We start from the raw sequence: 24,228 nt of genomic DNA, 5'->3' as shown, positions 1-24,228 counted from the left end.
AAATAAGTATGGAGGCCAAAGGGGCTGGATTAGTTCATCCAGTACTAAGCACGCAGGTCACTCCCGGAGAGTTTGCCAAATCCATACTCAAAAACCCAGATACCCCAAATTCAAAGAGGAGTTCAAACCTAATGAGGAATGGGGTGAGTTGTGGCATAAGATCCTAGGTTTGGGCGTCCCCTGACCAACCTTGCGTAGCGCCTCTATGGAGGACCTCTATACATTGGTGTGATCTCTGGGTAAGAAAAATATTCCAGCTAGAGAGAATTGCCTAACCAGAAAACCCCCAATCCATAAGGAAATTGGACCTTGTGCACCGAGCCTAATTGACAAAGCAGAGTCTCGGCAAAAAAACTCCTATCCCTGGGGAGGGCAGTGAGCCACCCTGCTCGGCGGGTATTAGCAATTCAGTGGCTCTCTAATGAACACTCTGACCCTATCATTGCCATTCCCGTTGGACCTCGAAAAATATTGGTAAACTTTCTCATTGACACCGGGGCCCAAATGTCAGTAATTACATGAGGCAGCACAAACCCTGGGCATAACAGCTGGTTGACGCAGGGTTAAATTCACGGGAACCAATGGTGTGGAAAAACAGTGCCCCACCACAAAAATTTCACTCTGGCTGCCAGAGGAACAAAAATTAACCAGGGTAGAAGTATTAGTCGGTGCTGCATATACTAATATTTTAAGATTTGACATATTGCATGGGCAAATGTGGAAACTCTCAGATGGGACTGTGCAGAGTTTCGCGACACATCAAAGGGATTCAGGCACAGTGAAGTTGAGTCTGCTACAAACATCCATATCCTTACCCCCCACTAAAATCACTAATGTTCGGCAATATCTGTTGTCAGCAGCAGCACTTACGGGGATTGACGGGGTGGTAACAGAATTGGAAGAGAGATGCATTATTAAAAGGACCCATTCACCTTACAGTTCACTGGTGTGGCTGGTAAAGAAACCGACCAGGCAATGGCATTTTACAGTGGATTACAGACAGTAAAATGCTAACACCACACCCTTGACTGCTGCAGTTCCAAACATGGCAGAGATAGTGAGAGCCTTCTGTGCATCTAACAGTAGCAATGCTGCTAACTATTCCCAAATATCCCTATGCATGGGAAGTCAAAGATTGTTATTTCACACTCTTGCTAACCCTGCCAGTTGAATACAACCGAGCATATTTTATTTCCTTTTGCGTTCACAGGAATCCTGAGTGAACTGCATGTGGACAGCAGGAGAATCACAAATCAGCAGTTTGGATTGATAATGCTATGTTATACCCTGACCTTAATGCAATCCCCTTTTGGTTCATAGCCAAAAAGACACAAAATGGCCGTGGTCCCAAGCCCGTGTTAAGTACACCGGATTATGGGAACACGTGCCATCAGGGAAAACTTCAACTTAGCTACTGTGGTTGTGCATGGAGCTGAGGTGTTTCACTGTGACATCTAACCATGCATTGTCACAGTATAGTACAATCACTAGAACATCTCAAGAAAAAGGACCTAAGTCTCTCTGGTTTTATATGGAAAGAAAATAGTTTCAAAAGAGGAATGGAGTTGGAATGGTTCTCTTAAAACGGCTGAACTTCAAGCCACTTCAGGCCAGACACAACAGGCTGACTGAAATTAAGACAATTTATACTTATTCTTCCAGGCCACAAACTTATAGTCACAATTTTACTTTCACCAAACCTGTAAGTGTGTAAAATGTACCAGCTCGGCCTCCCATTAGTCTAACTCCTTCCGTCTTCAACACAGGTCCTTACCTAATTAAAAGATAGGACAACAAAAAGTTCTCTTTAACCCTAGCTGGTCTCTAAAAAGGGTAGAGCTCGTGCTGCAGATTAATATCTCAGAAATCAACTCAAAACGTACCACCTTTCTGAGCACTGCCAATGCTGGCTGGTTAGCATGGTTACACGGACGTTCTCTGAAACAATCTCGGCGCATGCCAGGGGATGCAACTGGGTTATTGGGAACAGGATTAGGTATATTAAATAGCATTGATGCTGAGGTCCTAGGGAGTAGAATAACTGCTACTACAGACGACCTAAGGAAATTGGAATACCTCAATTAATTGTAAATACCCTTGGAAAAACCCAAGGCAATACCTCCCTTGCTTTGAGCTGCATCCAAGCACAGTTGTGGATACAGCAGCAGCTATTAGAGAGGGAGAATGAGGAACTTTACCCACTGAAATTCAAAAATTGATTTGGGATAATGCTTCAGAATTTGAAAAGGAGTTTCAAGCATGGTGGCAATTAGTCAACTTTACCTGTTATGCAGAAAGTGATAAAATTATTGCCTTTATGCTTACCATAAGCAATGCCACCATATACAGTGTATATCCAGTCATTGCATTAGGACTTAATCATAATGGAACTATACTTTATCCTAAGGAGAACAAAGTATGGGCCCATCAAAAGGGAGGAAAGTGGCAAACATTTGATGTAAATGCATGGATGGTGCGTGAACAAAAAGGCTTCTTCTGTGAAAGTAACACGCTCGAAGACCAAGACGTTTGTCTTGACACTGAACAAAATATTTGCCACTTTGAGATACATCCTAATGAAACCTTTGAAACTGTACTTGTACATACTGGGAAAAGCTGTGTTTGCATGAGAACCCATTGTGATTCTATAGTCATAGATAATACCATTGTAGATACCAGTAATCACTCTAATGTTTGAGTCTGCAATTTTACCAAAGTTCTAGGAAGTGATTTTAGTTACTCAGCTCCTGTCACCTTTTACCAACTTGTTAAGTCCAATTATATCCTGCTTCAAGTACAAGCACTGAGATATAGCTTATGGGAAAGATTAAGAATTTTCAAGAAAACTTGGTCAAACCTTCCACTGTGACTTCTGTAAACCAACATTTCTTGGGGCAATGTCACTTTTTACTGACTTCAAGTTTCACAGGCAAAAAATGAAGAGAGAATCGAAGCTATCAGAATAAAGACTCAGTTTTGTTTTTAAATGGTTTGTCCTTTAAATGATGGTACAGAATCACCATGGGGGAAAAATAAATAAATAAAATAAATAATAATAATAATAATAAAGCCTTTAAACTTGAACTGCTTTGACATATTTATCACAAAAATATTTATCTAAAGGAAATATATTTTTGCTGATGAAGCTGAGAATTCTTTTTTTTTTTTGGGTTGGGGAGTGGGGCGGGCAGGAGGAAGGAAGGAAGGAAGGAAGGAAGGAAGGAAGGAAGGAAGGAAGGAAGGAAGGAAGGAAGGAAGGAAGGAAGGAAGGAAGGAAGGAAGGAAGGGAGGGAGGGAGGGAGGGAGGGAGGGAGGGAGGAAGGGAGGGAGGGAGGGAGGGAGGGAGGGAGGGAGGGAGAGGGAGAATGGAATGGAGGAGAGCATTTGGCAACAGCAATGAATGTGAGAGGAAGTATTCTGCCATGGTCGGTTTTCCAGGGGAAGAACAGACAGTGCACTGAGGTTTGTTTGAGTACAAACCTGAGTCCGAGGCTTCACCGTATCTCCTATTGATCTCCCACATAAAACAGCTTCACCTGCCATTCCAGGGCACTTATCAGCACCCTGGACTTCATTGGTGATGGACAGAACAAACATGTTCTATTTAAGGAATGATGTTGGTCAAGGAGGCATAGGAGGTAGAACTAGGGTCACGTACATCCTGTTCTTCCAGCTATGAATTCAGCTGTTTCCAAGAGAGATCTTAATAATTTTGGAGGTACTGCAGCCTTCATGAAACTTACAAAGCCTTTTTAAAAAGTCCTTTTAACTAAAGTAACATCATAATGTAATTAATGGCATTTTTATGCAGTCATTTGAAAGTGACGGTGTTAAAATATCTACAAGCAATTACCACATCTGAAGGAATATCACACTGTAAATGAGAATGAGATGAGTATTATAGTAAGATCATTTAAATAACAGATTCAATGACTACTGTTTTCTTCCATCGTAATCCAGAAGCCTATAGAAACTCTATGCTCTTCAGTATCTAACGATCTTTTAGTGCATCAAAACACTTTCTAATCAATTGTAGCTGCATGGTTTATCTATTTGATATGCCTTCCAGTGTTTTAATACAGAGCAGCCCTTTAAAACATCCTGAAACAATGCAAGCTCCTACGTGTTATGTTATGTTGTGTTGTGTTGTGTTGTGTTGTGTTGTGTTATGTTATGTTATGTTATGTTTAGGAAATTTAGTTCTATTTTGTCGCCCTACCCACATCTCTATCCCACAAGTCCTGATTCGGTGCCAGCACTTCTCAGCAGCAGGCACAGCATTGGTGTGATACCAGTGCTGTTCTAGCTCCAAGTGCCCAGGTAGGCGTCCAGGCGGGTCTTGAATATCTCCAGAGAAAGAGACTCCACAGCCTCCCTGGGCAGCCTGTTCCAGTGCTCCATCACCCTCACTGTGCAGAAGTTCTTTCGCTTGTTGGTGTGGAACTTCCTGTGCTCCATTTTGTGGCCATTGCCTCTTGTCCTGTCCCCACAAACCACTGAAAAGAGGTTGGCCAAATCCCCCTGTCTCCCACACTTAAGATATTTGTAACATTCATAAGATCACCTCTCAGTCTTCTCTTCTCAAGGCTGATCAGACCCAGATATCTCAGCCTTTCCTCATAGGAAAGAAGCTCCAGGCGCCATATCATCTTTGTGGCCCTCCGCTGGACTCTTTCCAGGAGATCCCTGTCTTTTTTGTACCAGGGAGCCCAGAACTGGATACAGTACTCCAGGTGAGGCCTGACCAGGGCAGAGTAGAGGGGGAAGATCACCTCATTTGACCTGGTGGTCACGCTCCTTTTAATGCACAGAGTTGTTGGCTATTGGCCCCAGTGTCCCAGCATCGAAGCAGCCGGGTGAGGATGTGCTCACCTGGATGTTGACTGAAATCCTTTCGTATTTCTCGCAGCTCACTCAGGGATAGGGATTGGGTGGTTTCTGATTCATTTATGATTTCAATTTTTTCTGCCTGCTGTTTTTGCGATGGCTCTGCTTTAGAGCTCCCTGCCTTTCCCCCTTCTCACTCCTTCTTAGGAGAGTCTTCTTCCCTTGCTAAATGAGCTGACTTCCATTTCCATTGTTTTGTCTTGACTATGGGGGTGACTGATACCATAGTCGATTGGTCCCCTGGATTAGCCACAGCGTGTGTTATCTGGTCATCAGATTCAGAGACCTCCTCCCTCCCTTGAGGGTGCTGGGTGGCATTAAATAGTGTTTGATAGGCGTAAGCCAGGACCCAGCACAGTGCTGCAAGCTATCATTCTCCAGCATTGCCAGGGTCAGGGCATACGACTCTTAAGCATTCTGTCAGGTTTTTAGGATTTTGCACTTGTTCAGGGGTGAAGTTCAAAACTATCGGAGGAGACAACCGTGACAGGTACCTGCCTATATCCTCCCATACACCTCGCCACCCGCCACCAGACTGTTTCGAGACAAATTCCCAGGTAAGATTTCTAAACAATCGATTAACCTTAGAGAGAAGAGGAAACCCATTATTCAGAGATAGCAATAGGATTATATGGGTTACACATGGATATTCAAAGCACTCAAAAACTGTTGCAATTAGCCCACTGTAAAAGAAGGAGGTGGTACCATTCCTGATATTGTTCATACACTGACTTCCAGATGAGGAAAGGAAGGCAGTGCAATTCTGAATGTTCTCCAAAAGAAAGATAGTTTCCATGAGAGCCAAATGATGACAGTGCAGAGCCTGAATGCCAGATTAAACTCAAGGCCAGTGCTTGACAGCACAGCAAATTAAAAAAAATAAACACAGCTTTTAGCACACCCTGCGATCGGATATAGAGGAGAAAGGAGAACATGACACAGATTACATGACACATGATCAAACGGAAAAATATTAAAAGGAAACTGAACATGGTGACTAGCAAGTAAGTGTGTTAGTTGTAGGAGTTTTAATCAATTCTATCGCTATCTCCACACCTCAAGCTCCCTGTTCGGCGCTAAAAAGGACTGCAGTGGTTTTACCTCGCTAGGCAGCTGAACTGCACCATAGCTGCTCTCTCACTCCCCCTCCTCAGAAGAGGACTGGAAGAGAAGAAGAAAAGGAAGGAAACAACTCACAGGTTGAGATAAAGATAATTTAATTAAAGGAAAAAATAATTATTAAGGAAAAAGTTTTATTTATTTATTTATTTATTTATTAATAATTATTAAAACAATTTAACTAAAGGGAAAAAAGGGAAAGGGGAAAATGGAGGGGAAAAAAAAAAAAAAAGCAAAGGCTGCGTGGAAGTGCAGAGGAAAGAAATTACTCCCTACTTCCCACCAACGAGCGATGCTTGACCATATCCTTGAAGCAGAGCCTCAACACACATAGCCGTTGCACGGGAGGACAAACGATTTCACAATGAGAGCCCACCCCTTCCCTCTTCTTCTTTTTTCCACCTTTTATTGCTGAGTGTGACACCATATGGTAGGGAATATCCCATTAGCTGGGTTAGGTCAGCTGCCCTGGTGATGTTCCTTGGTCTCTTTTTGCACACTCCCAGCCTGCTGGCTCTGGGCAGGTTGGAGGGAGTTCTGATGCGGTGCCAGCACTGCTCAGCAGCAGGCACAGCACCGGTGTGATACCAGTGCTGTTCTAGCTCCAAGTGCAGAGCACAGCACTGTATGGGCTGCTGCAGGGACAGCTAACACCCCAGCCAGAGCCAGCACACCCAGCCTGGGCAGAGACCCCGGATCCCCAGGCACTGCGCTGAGCCCCTGCAGCTGGGCAGCAGCACTCCTGAGCAGCAGCGGCTGCAAGAGGCAGCGGTGCGCTTTGCACTTACCTCACCTAACAGCAGGCTGCAGAAATCCTGCTGTTGTCAAATGACTACTCAGAAATGTAACCACTGCTAACATACAACCAAGCCCAAAGATCATCTCTTTATTACAGGGAAGAGAGGGAACCAAAGGCTAGCGTCCCCCAACAAAGTTTCTCTTAGACAAACAGGAGAAGACACTCAGGGACAGCGTTCAAACAATATAATTTATTAGCTTTTTACTTAAACTAATGGTTCTAGAGGGGATCCACTCCCCTAGCAACGTGGGCAGCTGCTGTCCGGGTGGTAACGGTGATAATGGGAGGCTCTGCTGCAGGACTCCAGGGAACAGCATCTTCAGCTGGATCAGGTGAGACGCTTCAATTCACAGGTTTGGAGTCCTGAAAGCCAGCTGCAGGATTGTCCTTATAAACTACAAATCTATTTCTATTCAGGTATCTAATCGATATGGAAAACATCTCCTAACAAACAATCTTAACTATTTTGACTATTCTTATACATCTATGTATCTAATTTTTGAAGGTATTCCTCAGTGGAAGCTTGAAGGAGAGCCATTGAGTTGGTCCTTGGAGCAAATGAGGGATGAAATGTTGCTAGGTTGTTCTCATAGACGGTTGCAAGCAACCCCATCTCTGCCTGCAGCTCACTCATGAAAGGGGATCTCTGGAGGGAGTTTGCTGATGCAGAATGTGTCCCTGCCATCTCTTCCATTATGTTCTCCATCTCAAGAAGGTTTGGCAGCAAAGACTCCCTGAGCAGACCCACAAGCAGATGTTGGTGGTAGAAGTGCACTTCTTCCCACTCCTCCTGTTCCTCCATCAACTCATCCTCAACTTTTTCATCCTCTTCCTCTCCTACATCCCCATCCACACTGGTTGAGCTCCGTGGGTCAGAATCACCATTGGTGTCAGCTTGTCTCTGCCTGGGCAGCCAGTACATCCCAAACAGGATGAGAAGGGTTTCGGCAAGTGCCCAGAACTGCCAGTGGTGGCACGCAGCGAGGAACACGAACAGTGTGCTCTTCTCACTCTCCAGCTCGCTTCCTTCTTCGACCTCCTGCAGCAGCCACGACATCTCCTCCCTCAGCATCTTCTCTCTTTCTTGAAGGAGGTCTTGGGTGACCTTGTCGGGCTGGTCCCCAACCTTGAGAGCGAGCTGAAGGAGGCCCAGCACTGACAGGAGGTGAATAATACCGATAGCCATGGTCTGGAGGAGATGGGAGAGAAGGGGGCTCAGCAGGGCTGGGTGCGAGGGAGCTGGTGGCAGGGGGAGAAGGGACAGGAGCCAGAGAGACGCGAGGGTAGGTAGGAGAGGGGGCAATGGAGCTTGGAGGCAGCAAGGGCAGGGTTTGTGAGCGCTGCACGTACAGGGCCGCAGGCCACCCCAGGCAAGTGTCTGTGCGCAGCTGTCAGGTGTGCAACAGGGCCGCGAGCCCTGGCCAGAGGTGGCGTGGGGACCATCCTGCAAAGCTCTCCCCATGAGCAGCCCTGGGCTGGGCTTTGCCCCGGGCAGGGGTGCTGAGAAGGCAGGTGGCACCACAGTGCGCTCTCCCAGGCCCCATCCCCTGTGGGGCAGCAGCGTCTCCTGGGGCCACAGGTGCCTGCCACATCCCCAAAGCCTCTGGGCACTTGCCCTCGCCGGGGCACCTCTGTGCCCAGCCCAAGGCCCTCCCCAGAGTGGCTGCGCCCTCATCCCAGCCTTAGAAACCACCCTGGGGGCTGGCGTTTGTGCCCCTGACCCTGCCCTCGGCCAGCCTTCCCCCCGCCTGCCGCACTCACCGGTGGCCTGAAGCGCACTGTACACAGAGCCCCGGTGACAGTCCCCATGCCAACTCATCCCAGTTCTGTTGTGGGCACCAGAGCACCATGGTGACCACCGCAGCCCTGGGAGGCCCCAGTCCATGTCCCCAGTCTCGGCTCAGCATCACACAGCTGCCCCGTGCACCCCAAACCCCAGCCCTGGCCACCGCAACGTGCAAAGCACAAACCCAACAAGCCGGTCATCTTAGGGTCCTGTCTCTGCCTGTGCGTGTCTTGTGCATCTCAGGGACACATGCTCAGCTTTGCTACTGCTTGAACCTAGAAGGGGAAAGCTGCAGCCCCATTCCCCAGTGTGGTGGTTTTACCTTGATAGGCAGCTGAACTCCACTACAGCTGATCTCTCATTGCCCCTCCTCAGAAGGGCAAAATGATAAAATTTTGATAAATTTTGATAAAATTTTTGATAAATTTTGGATAAATTTTGATAAAATTTTGAATGAGAATAATCATCTTAAACAATTACTGGAGAGGTTTAATCCCCTGTTAAATAGAACACAGCCTTCTGCTCTGGTTAAGCAGGTAAGTAGATTAATGCATGGTGCAGACCCTGAAAGCTGGGATGGTGGTTGAATTATGTTGAGTGAGCAAGAAGAAAGACTTTGAGGGACCAGGAGTATTTTTAACTACCACACCAGGAGACCACAATTACTCTATAACTGCACAGGCTGCATACTGGGCAGTTGGCATAGATCCCCAGGAGAGAGGGGAACCACTGGAAATTACAGCCACAAGCTATTCTGACCTGGCTGTAGCAGTACAGAAATCAGCCTGCATTCAGGCGATATATGAAAGTAATGAATTCAGGAAATTCCCAATGTTAGCTCCTATTGACCCAGCTCGATTAACCCCTCTCATCTGTGGACTCCTTGATTGTCTTAAGATGTTTGTAGCAAATACCCACGATCGCATACAAGCTTCTCATACAGATGGTGATTGTGGTCATAGGTGAAATTCAAACTCCCTCATTCCCACCTGGAGTGATTTTGTACAAGACGTAAATAAGTATGGAGGCCAAAGGGGCTGGATTAGTTCATCCAGTACTAAGCACGCAGGTCACTCCCGGAGAGTTTGCCAAATCCATACTCAAAAACCCAGATACCCCAAATTCAAAGAGGAGTTCAAACCTAATGAGGAATGGGGTGAGTTGTGGCATAAGATCCTAGGTTTGGGCGTCCCCTGACCAACCTTGCGTAGCGCCTCTATGGAGGACCTCTATACATTGGTGTGATCTCTGGGTAAGAAAAATATTCCAGCTAGAGAGAATTGCCTAACCAGAAAACCCCCAATCCATAAGGAAATTGGACCTTGTGCACCGAGCCTAATTGACAAAGCAGAGTCTCGGCAAAAAAACTCCTATCCCTGGGGAGGGCAGTGAGCCACCCTGCTCGGCGGGTATTAGCAATTCAGTGGCTCTCTAATGAACACTCTGACCCTATCATTGCCATTCCCGTTGGACCTCGAAAAATATTGGTAAACTTTCTCATTGACACCGGGGCCCAAATGTCAGTAATTACATGAGGCAGCACAAACCCTGGGCATAACAGCTGGTTGACGCAGGGTTAAATTCACGGGAACCAATGGTGTGGAAAAACAGTGCCCCACCACAAAAATTTCACTCTGGCTGCCAGAGGAACAAAAATTAACCAGGGTAGAAGTATTAGTCGGTGCTGCATATACTAATATTTTAAGATTTGACATATTGCATGGGCAAATGTGGAAACTCTCAGATGGGACTGTGCAGAGTTTCGCGACACATCAAAGGGATTCAGGCACAGTGAAGTTGAGTCTGCTACAAACATCCATATCCTTACCCCCCACTAAAATCACTAATGTTCGGCAATATCTGTTGTCAGCAGCAGCACTTACGGGGATTGACGGGGTGGTAACAGAATTGGAAGAGAGATGCATTATTAAAAGGACCCATTCACCTTACAGTTCACTGGTGTGGCTGGTAAAGAAACCGACCAGGCAATGGCATTTTACAGTGGATTACAGACAGTAAAATGCTAACACCACACCCTTGACTGCTGCAGTTCCAAACATGGCAGAGATAGTGAGAGCCTTCTGTGCATCTAACAGTAGCAATGCTGCTAACTATTCCCAAATATCCCTATGCATGGGAAGTCAAAGATTGTTATTTCACACTCTTGCTAACCCTGCCAGTTGAATACAACCGAGCATATTTTATTTCCTTTTGCGTTCACAGGAATCCTGAGTGAACTGCATGTGGACAGCAGGAGAATCACAAATCAGCAGTTTGGATTGATAATGCTATGTTATACCCTGACCTTAATGCAATCCCCTTTTGGTTCATAGCCAAAAAGACACAAAATGGCCGTGGTCCCAAGCCCGTGTTAAGTACACCGGATTATGGGAACACGTGCCATCAGGGAAAACTTCAACTTAGCTACTGTGGTTGTGCATGGAGCTGAGGTGTTTCACTGTGACATCTAACCATGCATTGTCACAGTATAGTACAATCACTAGAACATCTCAAGAAAAAGGACCTAAGTCTCTCTGGTTTTATATGGAAAGAAAATAGTTTCAAAAGAGGAATGGAGTTGGAATGGTTCTCTTAAAACGGCTGAACTTCAAGCCACTTCAGGCCAGACACAACAGGCTGACTGAAATTAAGACAATTTATACTTATTCTTCCAGGCCACAAACTTATAGTCACAATTTTACTTTCACCAAACCTGTAAGTGTGTAAAATGTACCAGCTCGGCCTCCCATTAGTCTAACTCCTTCCGTCTTCAACACAGGTCCTTACCTAATTAAAAGATAGGACAACAAAAAGTTCTCTTTAACCCTAGCTGGTCTCTAAAAAGGGTAGAGCTCGTGCTGCAGATTAATATCTCAGAAATCAACTCAAAACGTACCACCTTTCTGAGCACTGCCAATGCTGGCTGGTTAGCATGGTTACACGGACGTTCTCTGAAACAATCTCGGCGCATGCCAGGGGATGCAACTGGGTTATTGGGAACAGGATTAGGTATATTAAATAGCATTGATGCTGAGGTCCTAGGGAGTAGAATAACTGCTACTACAGACGACCTAAGGAAATTGGAATACCTCAATTAATTGTAAATACCCTTGGAAAAACCCAAGGCAATACCTCCCTTGCTTTGAGCTGCATCCAAGCACAGTTGTGGATACAGCAGCAGCTATTAGAGAGGGAGAATGAGGAACTTTACCCACTGAAATTCAAAAATTGATTTGGGATAATGCTTCAGAATTTGAAAAGGAGTTTCAAGCATGGTGGCAATTAGTCAACTTTACCTGTTATGCAGAAAGTGATAAAATTATTGCCTTTATGCTTACCATAAGCAATGCCACCATATACAGTGTATATCCAGTCATTGCATTAGGACTTAATCATAATGGAACTATACTTTATCCTAAGGAGAACAAAGTATGGGCCCATCAAAAGGGAGGAAAGTGGCAAACAGTTGATGTAAATGCATGGATGGTGCGTGAACAAAAAGGCTTCTTCTGTGAAAGTAACACGCTCGAAGACCAAGACGTTTGTCTTGACACTGAACAAAATATTTGCCACTTTGAGATACATCCTAATGAAACCTTTGAAACTGTACTTGTACATACTGGGAAAAGCTGTGTTTGCATGAGAACCCATTGTGATTCTATAGTCATAGATAATACCATTGTAGATACCAGTAATCACTCTAATGTTTGAGTCTGCAATTTTACCAAAGTTCTAGGAAGTGATTTTAGTTACTCAGCTCCTGTCACCTTTTACCAACTTGTTAAGTCCAATTATATCCTGCTTCATGATTTGCTACCTACTCCTATTAGAATGAACCTTACCTTTGTGAAGAAATTACTATTACATGTAAACTTATAGCAGCTGATGAAGCAAATTTGAGAAAATGGACAAAAGGGCTCTGATCACTGACCATCGTGATATAGAAGTACATCGAGTGACGGAAAGAGTAAAGAGAGATGAAAAACACCATTGGTGGGACACTTTATTTGGATGGTCGCCAACTGCCACAGGAATCTTCAACAAAATGCTTCACCCTGAAGGACCAGGCAGGGTAGACAGCTGCCTAATCTTCTCTGTGCTCAAAACAGCTATGCCAAAAGCCCACCAGTACCCTTTTGGATCCTTGAAGTACCCTCTTTAGAGGTAGTCTATGCCGAGGATGCAGGGAGCCTCTGGGACAGTCACGATGGGGTGCTTTTGCCACGCATTCCCAGTTAGACTCCCTTCAGCTTCCAATACAGTTAGCTGTTGGGATCCCCCTGTCACTCCAGAGGCACAGAGGAGTTCCATCCCTTGGTAGCCTGATGGCATTAAGGTACACTGTGCACCAGTGTCCACTAGAGCTTTGTATTCCTGTGGTTCCAATGTGCCAGGTCATTGGATCCGCACAGTCCAATAAATCCAGTTATCCCTCTCCTCTACCTGGCCAGAGGCATGGCCCCTCTAGTCCTGGTTGAGTGTCTGTCACTTCATTCTTGCAAATGAGAAGCAGAGGTCCCTTCATCAGGGTCAAGAATAACATCAGTCCTTCTACTGCCCCTGGGGAACTGCCCAACAGAAACCGGAGCAGCATTTTTCCTAGGAAACCCTCTTCTCGCTGATGTATTTCCTTGCAGTTCATGTACCTGAGCAGCTAGAGTTGAAGTAGGTTCCCCATCCCACTTCCTCATATCTTCCCCATGGCCACGCAGATAAAACCACAAGGTGCCATGGGGTGTGTGTCTCGGGTACTCTCTCCCTTGAGCAGGAAAATACTGATTCTTTCTTAAGGGCTGAAATGTTACTCTGTCTGGGTGACGAGGGAGATGCTTGTTCTACAATGTAGTGGAGCCTTTGGGACTGTTTCTCCACAGCCGAGACGCAGGCCCATAGTGGAACAGAGAGATTGTCTTCATATTTTTGAAGTTGGCAGGACAGAGTATCCACTGTTGGTCCCATCCCTTCATCCCAATTAATTGCTGCCAGTGTACTGGCATGTGATGATGGTGCACTCCTCACAAACTTACGCCATGTAGATGTTGTGCACTGGAATTCATTGGGATCTTTAGGTGTCTGGGCATTGTCCAAATCACTATAAACCTTCTCCAGCACAGCTAATTCCTGCAGGTGCTTGAGACCTTTATTCATAGCGGTCCACTTACCTATTTGATATACAATATCTTCCTCGTGGGGATACCTTTCTTTCACACCTGCCAGGATTCGCCTGCAGAGGCTGAGAACCTGTGTCTTTCTCCCAACTCCTTTGTCAATGACCCTTTCTCTAGAGAGGGATCCCAGCTGCTTGGTTTCATTGTCTTCTGGTTCACAGAACCACAGAATCACAAAATTGTAGGGGTTGGAAAGGACCTCAAGAGATCGTTGGGTCCAACCCCCCTGCCAAAGCAGGTTCCCTAGAGCAGGCTGCCCAGGTAGGCGTCCAGGCGGGTCTTGAATATCACCAGAGAAGGAGACTCCACAGCCTCCCTGGGCAGCCTGACCTGGGCAGAGTATCTCTTTCCATGAAACTGGGGGCATTTTCACCATGTGCCTGCTCTGCCACACTGCAGTGATCAGTTCAGGGGCTCAGAACATCGTGTGTCAGATCAAGGGAGAAAAATATACCTTTGCACTTCAGTGACACTGGATTCTGAGGGACAGCTTACAATTCCGGTTACACCTAAGCCCTGATACAAGCACTGAGATATAGCTTATGGGAAAGATTAAGAATTTTCAAGAAAACTTGGTCAAACCTTCCACTGTGACTTCTTTAAACCAGCATTTCTTGGGGCAATGTCACTTTTTACTGACTTCAAGTTTCACAGGCAAAAAATGAAGAGAGAATTGAAGCTATCAGAATAAAGACTCAGTTTTGTTTTTAAATGGTTTGTCCTTTAAATGATGGTACAGAATCACCATGGGGGAAAAATAAATAAATAAAATAAATAATAATAATAATAATAAAGCCTTTAAACTTGAACTGCTTTGACATATTTATCACAAAAATATTTATCTAAAGGAAATATATTTTTGCTGATGAAGCTGAGAATTCATTTTTTTTTTGGGTTGGGGAGTGGGGCGGGCAGGAGGAAGGAAGGAAGGAAGGAAGGAAGGAAGGAAGGAAGGAAGGAAGGAAGGAAGGAAGGAAGGAAGGAAGGAAGGAAGGAAGGAAGGAAGGAAGGGAGGGAGGGAGGGAGGGAGGGAGGGAGGGAGGGAGGGAGGGAGAGGGAGAATGGAATGGAGGAGAGCATTTGGCAGCAGCAATGAATGTGAGAGGAAGTATTCTGCCATGGTCGGTTTTCCAGGGGAAGAACAGACAGTGCACTGAGGTTTGTTTGAGTACAAACCTGAGTCCGAGGCTTCACCGTATCTCCTATTGATCTCCCACATAAAACAGCTTCACCTGCCATTCCAGGGCACTTATCAGCACCCTGGACTTCATTGGTGATGGACAGAACAAACATGTTCTATTTAAGGAATGATGTTGGTCAAGGAGGCATAGGAGGTAGAACTAGGGTCACGTACATCCTGTTCTTCCAGCTATGAATTCAGCTATTTCCAAGAGAGATCTTAATAATTTTGGAGGTACTGCAGCCTTCATGAAACTTACAAAGCCTTTTTAAAAAGTCCTTTTAACTAAAGTAACATCATAATGTAATTAATGGCATTTTTATGCAGTCATTTGAAAGTGACGGTGTTAAAATATCTACAAGCAATTACCACATCTGAAGGAATATCACACTGTAAATGAGAATGAGATGAGTATTATAGTAAGATCATTTAAATAACAGATTCAATGACTACTGTTTTCTTCCATCGTAATCCAGAAGCCTATAGAAACTCTATGCTCTTCAGTATCTAACGATCTTTTAGTGCATCAAAACACTTTCTAATCAATTGTAGCTGCATGGTTTATCTATTTGATATGCCTTCCAGTGTTTTAATACAGAGCAGCCCTTTAAAACATCCTGAAACAATGCAAGCTCCTACGTGTTATGTTATGTTGTGTTGTGTTGTGTTGTGTTGTGTTGTGTTATGTTATGTTATGTTATGTTATGTTTAGGAAATTTAGTTCTATTTGTCGCCCTACCCACATCTCACTCTCCCGCATTCACAATATAGAAGAGTACATTCCTTATGGAAGGAAGGAGCTGGAAAGGTATTTCATTACGTTAATTTGAGACTCTTATACTATAACTCCTTTACTTGCACAGGAATATTTGTATTAATATTCAGTCTAGGGAACCTTGATTAAAATAGATTTGAAAGGATAGCTTAGTTTACCCACTGATAAAAACTCAGCTTGGAATTGTCTTGATGGGTGTATTTTAAAAATGTTTTTGCATCTTTGAACTTGAGTTGTTTAAGGTTTAAAGGTATACTGGACAATTGTTATGAAAACTAGGAATAAAAATTTAAAAAATCTCACCATTATCCAGGCTTTTTTTTCAGGTTAAATTAATATTTCAAAGAGGAAAAAGTAAAAGGTTAATTTGTACAAATGTTGGGCCTCAGCTCCCCTCTTTTTGCCTCTTGCACAAGTGTGAATTGCGCAACCTGACTGAAGCCAATCCAGATACACTTGAACAACGATGTTCTGAGCAAAGATCCTCACAAAGGAGAGAGCATGCTTTTGGCACAGGACATTTCCTTGTCCAATTTTGCTAAGGATTCAGCAAGAATACACCCCAAATTTAACAATGAAGTTCCTAGAAATGGAAAAAGCCCCAAAGGTCGTTTCTATATGAGGTGTACTTAACTTGCTAGGCAGCTGAACTCTGGAGGAAGTCCTGATGCGGTGCCAGCACTCCTCAGCAGCAGGCACAGCATTGGTGTGATACCAGTGCTGTTCTAGCTCCAAGTGCCCAGGTAGGCGTCCAGGTGGGTCTTGAATATCTCCAGAGAAGGAGACTCCACAGCCTCCTTGGGCAGCCTGTTCCAGTGCTCCGTCACCCTCACTGTGCAGAAGTTCTTTCGCGTGTTGGTGAGGAACTTCCTGTGCTCCATTTTGTGGCCATTGCCTCTTGTCCTGTCCCCACAAACCACTGAAAAGAGGTTGGCCAAATCCCCCTGTCTCTCACACTTAAGATATTTGTAACATTCATAAGATCACCTCTCAGTCTTCTCTTCTCAAGGCTGATCAGACCCAGATATCTCAGCCTTTCCTCATAGGAAAGAAGCTCCAGGCGCCATATCATCTTTGTGGCCCTCCGCTGGACTCTTTCCAGGAGATCCCTGTCTTTTTTGTACCAGGGAGCCCAGAACTGGATACAGTACTCCAGGTGAGGCCTGACCAGGGCAGAGTAGAGGGGGAAGATCAGCTCATTTGACCTGGTGGTCACGCTCCTTTTAATGCACAGAGTTGTTGGCTATTGGCCCCAGTGTCCCAGCATCGAAGCAGCCGGGTGAGGATGTGCTCACCTGGACGTTGACTGAAATCCTTTCATATATCTCGCAGCTCACTCAGGGATAGGGATTGGGTGGTTTCTGATTCATTTATGATTTCAATTTTTTCTGCCTGCTGTTTTTGCGATGGCTCTGCTTTAGAGCTCCCTCCCTTTCCCCCTTTCCCCCTTCTCACTCCTTCTTAGGAGAGTCTTCTTCCCTTGCTAAATGAGCTGACTTCCATTTCCATTGTTTTGTCTTGACTATGGGGGCGACTGATACCATAGTCGATCGGTCCCCTGGATTAGCCACAGCGTGTGTTATCTGGTCATCAGATTCAGAGACCTCCTCCCTCCCTTGAGGGTGCTGGGTGGCATTAAATAGTGTTTGATAGGCGTAAGCCAGGACCCAGCACAGTGCTGCAAGCTATCGTTCTCCAGCATTGCCAGGGTCAGGGCATACGACTCTTAAACATTCTGTCAGGTTTTTAGGATTTTGCACTTGTTCAGGGGTGAAGTTCAAAACTATCGGAGGAGACAACCGTGACAGGTACCTGCCTATATCCTCCCATACACCTCGCCACCCGCCACCAGACTGTTTCGAGACAAATTCCCAGGTAAGATTTCTAAACAATCGATTAACCTTAGAGAGAAGAGGAAACCCATTATTCAGAGATAGCAATAGGATTATATGGGTTACACATGGATATTCAAAGCACTCAAAAACTGTTGCAATTAGCCCACTGTAAAAGAAGGAGGTGGTACCATTCCTGATATTGTTCATACACTGACTTCCAGATGAGGAAAGGAAGGCAGTGCAATTCTGAATGTTCTCCAAAAGAAAGATAGTTTCCATGAGAGCCAAATGATGACAGTGCAGAGCCTGAATGCCAGATTAAACTCAAGGCCAGTGCTTGACAGCACAGCAAATTAAAAAAAATAAACACAGCTTTTAGCACACCCTGCGATCGGATATAGAGGAGAAAGGAGAACATGACACAGATTACATGACACATGATCAAACGGAAAAATATTAAAAGGAAACTGAACATGGTGACTAGCAAGTAAGTGTGTTAGTTGTAGGAGTTTTAATCAATTCTATCGCTATCTCCACACCTCAAGCTCCCTGTTCGGCGCTAAAAAGGACTGCAGTGGTTTTACCTCGCTACGCAGCTGAACTGCACCATAGCTGATCTCTCACTCCCCCTCCTCAGAAGAGGACTGGAAGAGAAGAAGAAAAGGAAGGAAACAACTCACAGGTTGAGATAAAGATAATTTAATTAAAGGAAAAAATAATTATTAAGGAAAAAGTTTTATTTATTTATTTATTTATTTATTTATTTATTAGTAATTATTAAAACAATTTAACTAAAGGGAAAAAAGGGAAAGGGGAAAATGGAGGGGAAAAAAAAAAAAAAAGCAAAGGCTGCGTGGAAGTGCAGAGGAAAGAAATTACTCCCTACTTCCCACCAGCGAGCGATGCTTGACCATATCCTTGAAGCAGAGCCTCAACACACATAGCCGTTGCACGGGAGGACAAACGATTTCACAATGAGAGCCCACCCCTTCCCTCTTCTTCTTTTTTCCACCTTTTATTGCTGAGTGTGACACCATATGGTATGGAATATCCCTTTAGCTGGGTTAGGTCAGCTGCCCTGGTGATGTTCCTTGGTCTCTTTTTGCACACCCCCAGCCTGCTGCCTCGGGGCGGGGGGCGGTTGGAGGGAGTCCTGATGCGGTGCCAGCACTGCTCAGCAGCAGACACAGCACCGGTGTGATACCAGTGCTGTTCTAGCTCCAAGTGCAGAGCACAGCACTGTATGGGCGGCTGCAGGGACAGCTAACACCCCAGCCAGAGCCAGCACACCCAGCCTGGGCAGAGACCCCGGATCCCCAGGCACTGCGCTGAGCCCCTGCAGCTGGGCAGCAGCACTCCTGAGCAGCAGCGGCTGCAAGAGGCAGCGGTGCGCTTTGCACTTACCTCACCTAACAGCAGGCTGCAGAAATCCTGCTGTTGTCAAATGACTACTCAGAAATGTAACCACTGCTAACATACACCCAAGCCCAAAGATCATCTCTTTATTACAGGGAAGAGAGGGAACCAAAGGCTAGCGTCACCCAACGAAGTTTCTCCTAGACAATCAGGAGAAGACACTCAGGGACAGCGTTCAAACAATATAATTTATTAGCTTTTTACTTAAACTAATGGTTCTAGAGGGGATCCACTCCCCTAGCAACGTGGGCAGCTGCTGTCCGGGTGGTAATGGGAGGCTCTGCTGCAGGACTCCTGGGAACAGCATCTTCAGCTGGATCAGGTGAGACGCTTCAATTCACAGGTTTGGAGTCCTGAAAGCCAGCTGCAGGATTGTCCTTATAAACTACAAATCTATTTCTATTCAGGTGTCTAATCGATATGGAAAACATCTCCTAACAAACAATCTTAACTATTTTGACTATTCTTATACATCTATGTATCTAATTTTTGAAGGTATTCCTCAGTGGAAGCTTGAAGGAGAGGCATTGAGTTGGTCCTTGGAGCAAATGAGGGATGAAATGTTGCTAGGTTGTTCTCATAGACGGTTGCAAGCAACCCCATCTCTGCCTGCAGCTCGAACATGAAAGGGGATCTCTGGAGGGAGTTTGCTGATGCAGAATGTGTCCCTGCCATCTCTTCCATTATGTTCTCCATCTCAAGAAGCTTTGGCAGCAAGGACTCCCTGAGCAGACCCGCAAGCAGATGTTGGTGGTGGAAGTGCGCTTCCCACTCCTCCTGTTCCTCCATCAACTCATCCTCAACTTTTTCATCCTCTTCCCCTCCTACATCCCCATCCACACTGGTTGAGCTCCGTGGGTCAGAATCACCATTGGTGTCAGCTTGTCTCTGCCTGGGCAGCCAGTACATCCCAAACAGGATGAGAAGGATTTCGGCAAGTGCCCAGAACTGCCAGTGGTGGCACGCAGCGAGGAACACGAACAGTGTGCTCTTCTCACTCTCCAGCTCGCTTCCTTCTTCGACCTCCTGCAGCAGCCACAACATCTCCTCCCTCAGCATCTTCTCTCTTTCTTGAAGGAGGTCTTGGGTGACCTTGTCGGGCTGGTCCCCAACCTTGAGAGCGAGCTGAAGGAGGCCCAGCACTGACAGGAGGTGAATAACACCGATAGCCATGGTCTGGAGGAGATGGGAGAGAAGGGGGCTCAGCAGGGCTGGGTGCGAGGGAGCTGGTGGCAGGGGGAGAAGGGACAGGAGCCAGAGAGACGCGAGGGTAGGTAGGAGAGGGGGCAATGGAGCTTGGAGGCAGCAAGGGCACGGTTTGTGAGCGCTGCACGTACAGGGCCGCAGGCCACCCCAGGCAAGTGTCTGTGCGCAGCTGTCAGGTGTGCAACAGGGCCGCGAGCCCTGGCCAGAGGTGGCGTGGGGACCATCCTGCAAAGCTCTCCCCGTGAGCAGCCCTGGGCTGGGCTTTGCCCCGGGCAGGGGTGCTGAGAAGGCAGGTGGCACCACAGTGCGCTCTCCCAGGCCCCATCCCCTGTGGGGCAGCAGCGTCTCCTGGGGCCACAGGTGCCTGCCACATCCCCAAAGCCTCTGGGCACTTGCCCTCGCCGGGGCACCTCTGTGCCCAGCCCAAGGCCCTCCCCAGAGTGGCTGCGCCCTCATCCCAGCCTTAGAAACCACCCTGGGGGCTGGCGTTTGTGCCCTGACCCTGCCCTCGGCCAGCCTTCCCCCCGCCTGCCGCACTCACCGGTGGCCTGAAGCACACTGTACACAGAGCCCCGGTGACAGTCCCCATGCCGACTCATCCCAGTTCTGTTGTGGGCACCAGAGCACCATGGTGACCACCGCAGCCCTGGGAGGCCCCAGTCCATGTCCCCAGTCTCGGCTCAGCATCACACAGCTGCCCCGCGCACCCCAAACCCCAGCCCTGGCCACCGCAACGTGCAAAGCACAAACCCAACAAGCCGGTCATCTTAGGGTCCTGTCTCTGCCTGTGTGTGTCTTGTGCATCTCAGGGACACATGCTCAGCTTTGCTACTGCTTGAACCTAGAAGGGGAAAGCTGCAGCCCCATTCCCCAGTGTGGTGGTTTTACCTTGGTAGGCAGCTGAACTCCACTACAGCTGATCTCTCATTGCCCCTCTCAGAAGAGGAGAGGAAGAAGAAAAGGAAACAACTCACAGGTTGAGATAAGGATAATTAATTAACGGAAAAAATAATTATTAAGGAAAAATATTATTAATTAAACAATTTAAATAAAGGGAAAAATGGAAAGGTGTAAACGGAGAACAAACAAACAAAGAAACAAATCCAACGAGCAAAGGCTGTGTGTGGAAGTGCAGAGGAAAGAAATTGCTCTCTACTTCCAACCAACGAGCGATGCTTGACCTCGTCCTTGAAGTTCTCTTCTAGCTCCAAGTGCAGAGCACAGCACTGTATAGGCTGCTGCAGGGACAGTTAACATCCCAGCTAGACCCAGTACATCTGTTTGGAATGGAGAAAGACACACATTTGGGAAAAAAAGAGGATCCCAGAGACTCCAGGTTGATTTTGAAGACATTCACCATTATTTTGGCCACTCTTTGGAAGGGAGAATGTGACCTGTAGCTGGTAAAAACAAGGAATAGGGGTTGATAAAGCCACACATCAATATTCTGAACTCTGGAGAATGTAAAGTACCCTGCTATGTCTTCTCATGAAGTATGACATAATTTCTTGTTAGAGAAAAATACCAATACAACTCCCAAGGGAAAGAGCAATTAATGGAGAAAGAAACTAAAGAACTGGCCTCACAGTCATGCCAGGAAGGTCAATGTCTTCTGAAGTAACATGCAGAGGACTGCATTCACAGACATCCCTACTGTGTTCAAAGGGTTTGTTCGAAGTGCTGCAAGTTAATTAGAGGAAAGTTGAAGGACTGTCAGATAACACTAAGCTTCATTAAATATTGGCTATGTAGACAGACCTAGGAGAGAGACATGATACATTTGTTTTAATTGCCTTATGCTTTTACCACATCTTGGCCACCTTAAATATCAACTGCACATGGAGATATAAATAACCAGACGTAAGGCAGAGGACAGTAGGGGAGCCTCACTCTCTTGGCAGGGGTTACACTAAGCCAGAAGTCATCAGTAAATGCATATTTTGTTTGCATCAGACAGACAGACAATGTGACAATGAAGTATCCTGAGTGCCGACTAGGTCTTGCAGAGAGTCAGGAAATGAGACATATGAAATTGGACAAGCAGGTTTAACAGAATGCATTTTTTCTGACTTAAATAAAATGAACTGATGTTACTTTTCTTAGACTCATCTGAACATTTTTTTTCTTTTTTTTTTCTTTTTTTTCTTTTTTTCCCAGTGGGATAACTTGCAAGAGAGTAATTTTTAAATTAACAAAATAACTTCTATGGTCATTTATCTTAACAAACCATATTGAGAATTTGTTCAATAATTCCTGCAAGAAAAATCTTGGCTAGGTTTCACTAAATTGTCCATTCCAAAGAGATTTGAAATCCAAGGAAAAATAACTCATATGTCAGGGAATCTGTCACATCTGTAGCTGAATTGCCACAATACCTCAGTGATGATTAATTGCACTTCAGTTTCAAGTTGAATTTTCCTAGCTTTTGCTTTCAGAAGAATCTGTTTTCATAAGGTTACTGGCCCTTTCTAGAAACTGCCCATTACTTGTTTTAGTAACCAATGCAAAACAGTTATTTAAGATGCTGGGACTGAAAGGGGTGAGGAGCAATCAGCAGTGTGTGCTTGGAAAGAAAGTGATCTCTGACCTCAGGGATGGCACACCATACTGCAGCCTCAGCTCCAAGACCTTCCCTGGCCATACTGTAGCAACGTTGTAAGTTGCAGCTCTGACTTTTTTCCTATTTGCTGCTCTGCTCATACTTGCCTTTACAGATGAGCATCACTACAGATTTTGTGCAAGTCCTGTCATTCAGACAGAACACGGAAAGTCTTTGCCAGACACTCAGGTGCAGGAAGGCAAGGAAAAGTGAAGCCTCTTTCTGATGATTTCAGTGGTGTTTGTCTAGAGCAAGCAGCTCTTACAAAATTCTGGTCAGGACCACCTGATTTTCCTGCTAGGTATGACCATTGCCCTTGCGACCTTAGGGTAACAGGGCTACTCACACTCCTTTCCCCACTCTCCCAGGGAAACAGCAAGAGCAGAGGGAAGGGACAACTTTCTGGATGTCCAGGCTAAATAGGCAGGGAAGCTTCGGGAAAAAAAAAAAAAAAAAAAAAAAAAAGAGTATCCCAGTGAAGATTGGATCTTGTTGCATGCACAAAAAGTTAAGATTACACTGGTGCTTTTGATATCAGCAATTCATTTTGTAATTCACCGCCAATTCAGTGGCTAGCATCTAGCCACAGGACAGTGTTTTACCAGGTTTATGTTACCCCATGGAAATTGGGGGTAGGTAAAAAGGATTATTTGTTATTATTATTATTTTTTTTTCCCCAAGGAAAACCTCTTCATATCCCTAGTCCCAGCACCAATGGCTCCTTGTATCCAGACCAGTACATGGAGAAACACGGATGCAGGGACAAGTGCGTTTCTGCCAGGCAAGGAGCCACCCTCTCCCTGGGTGCACAGTGGCTGCGATGGCTCTGCATATGGACATCTTCCACACTGTTAACAGGGTGGGTGGTTCAGGCTCAGCCCTTCACAACAGGGCAGGAACACCAGACACAGGGCATGCTCTGGATCAGACCATCCACGGGAAACTGCTTGTGTCAGTGCTGAAAAGCAGAAGCGCACTCTGCAGGGCCAACCCAATCTGCTCTGCTGTGCAGCTTCCAGCAGGGACCTGTGTTTTTAAGGTGCATCAAGGGCTTACTCGCAGTCAAACTAAGAAAGTTCCCCTGCCTGCTCTTGATATGTGTACATGATTTTTCACTCTGAACCACTGTGAGTTCATGCTTGCCTCATTACACTGTCATCGTTATCAATGACAATGTGCCCTTCAATAATCCCCAGTGAAAGAGCAAGGGAAACTGCTTGCTTTATTAAGTGGGTGAATCCATGTGTGAATTAGTTCAGCTGTTTATTAAGCAGAAAATCTTGGCAGAGAGTGCCGCACTTGGAGTTGTCTGAATCTCTTTATTTCTTTTTTGGCTAGCTTTGTGACACCCTTCTCTCCCCTGCCACAAAAGCACATTACGTGGAACCTGACACGTGTTGAGCAATGGTTGATCACAGAACAAAGAGTGGCTTTTCAGCACCCCAGGTGACACAAGCC

The 24,228-nt window shown here is 45.8% G+C and overlaps 1 protein-coding gene across 2 annotated transcripts; it reads right to left on the bottom strand.

Moving 5' to 3' along the window:
- Positions 1-7,242: 7,242 nt before the first annotated feature.
- On the bottom strand, positions 7,243-8,629 carry LOC136786793 (uncharacterized). 2 transcript variants are annotated; one of them, XM_066981676.1, is made up of 2 exons: positions 8,567-8,629; positions 7,243-7,994 (listed from the first exon to the last, which is right to left on the bottom strand). In XM_066981676.1, exons 1-2 carry the CDS (start codon positions 8,612-8,614, stop codon positions 7,290-7,292), a joined length of 753 nt encoding a protein of 250 aa, XP_066837777.1. In that variant the 5' UTR covers positions 8,615-8,629; the 3' UTR covers positions 7,243-7,289. The 2 variants fall into 2 exon arrangements, with proteins under 2 accessions (XP_066837777.1, XP_066837774.1); XM_066981673.1 differs by lacking the exon at positions 8,567-8,629 and adding an exon at positions 8,156-8,532.
- Positions 8,630-24,228: the final 15,599 nt, after the last annotated feature.

The sequence above is a fragment of the Anser cygnoides genome, chromosome 1 (assembly GCF_040182565.1).
Source record: "Anser cygnoides isolate HZ-2024a breed goose chromosome 1, Taihu_goose_T2T_genome, whole genome shotgun sequence".
Classification (NCBI taxonomy): Eukaryota; Metazoa; Chordata; class Aves; order Anseriformes; family Anatidae; genus Anser; species Anser cygnoides.
The sequence above is the reverse complement of the archived record's forward strand: the minus strand, read 5'-3'. Positions and strand labels throughout refer to the sequence as shown.

Coding starts and splice junctions, on each gene's coding strand:
- LOC136786793 (XM_066981673.1), bottom strand. CDS start 8,248: ATGGTCCCCACGCCACCTCTGGCCAGGGCTCGCGGCCCTGTTGCACAC. Junction 7,995..8,155: donor CTGGGGTGGCCTGCGGCCCT/GTACGTGCAGCG, acceptor CATCTCCTCCAG/ACCATGGCTATCGGTATTAT.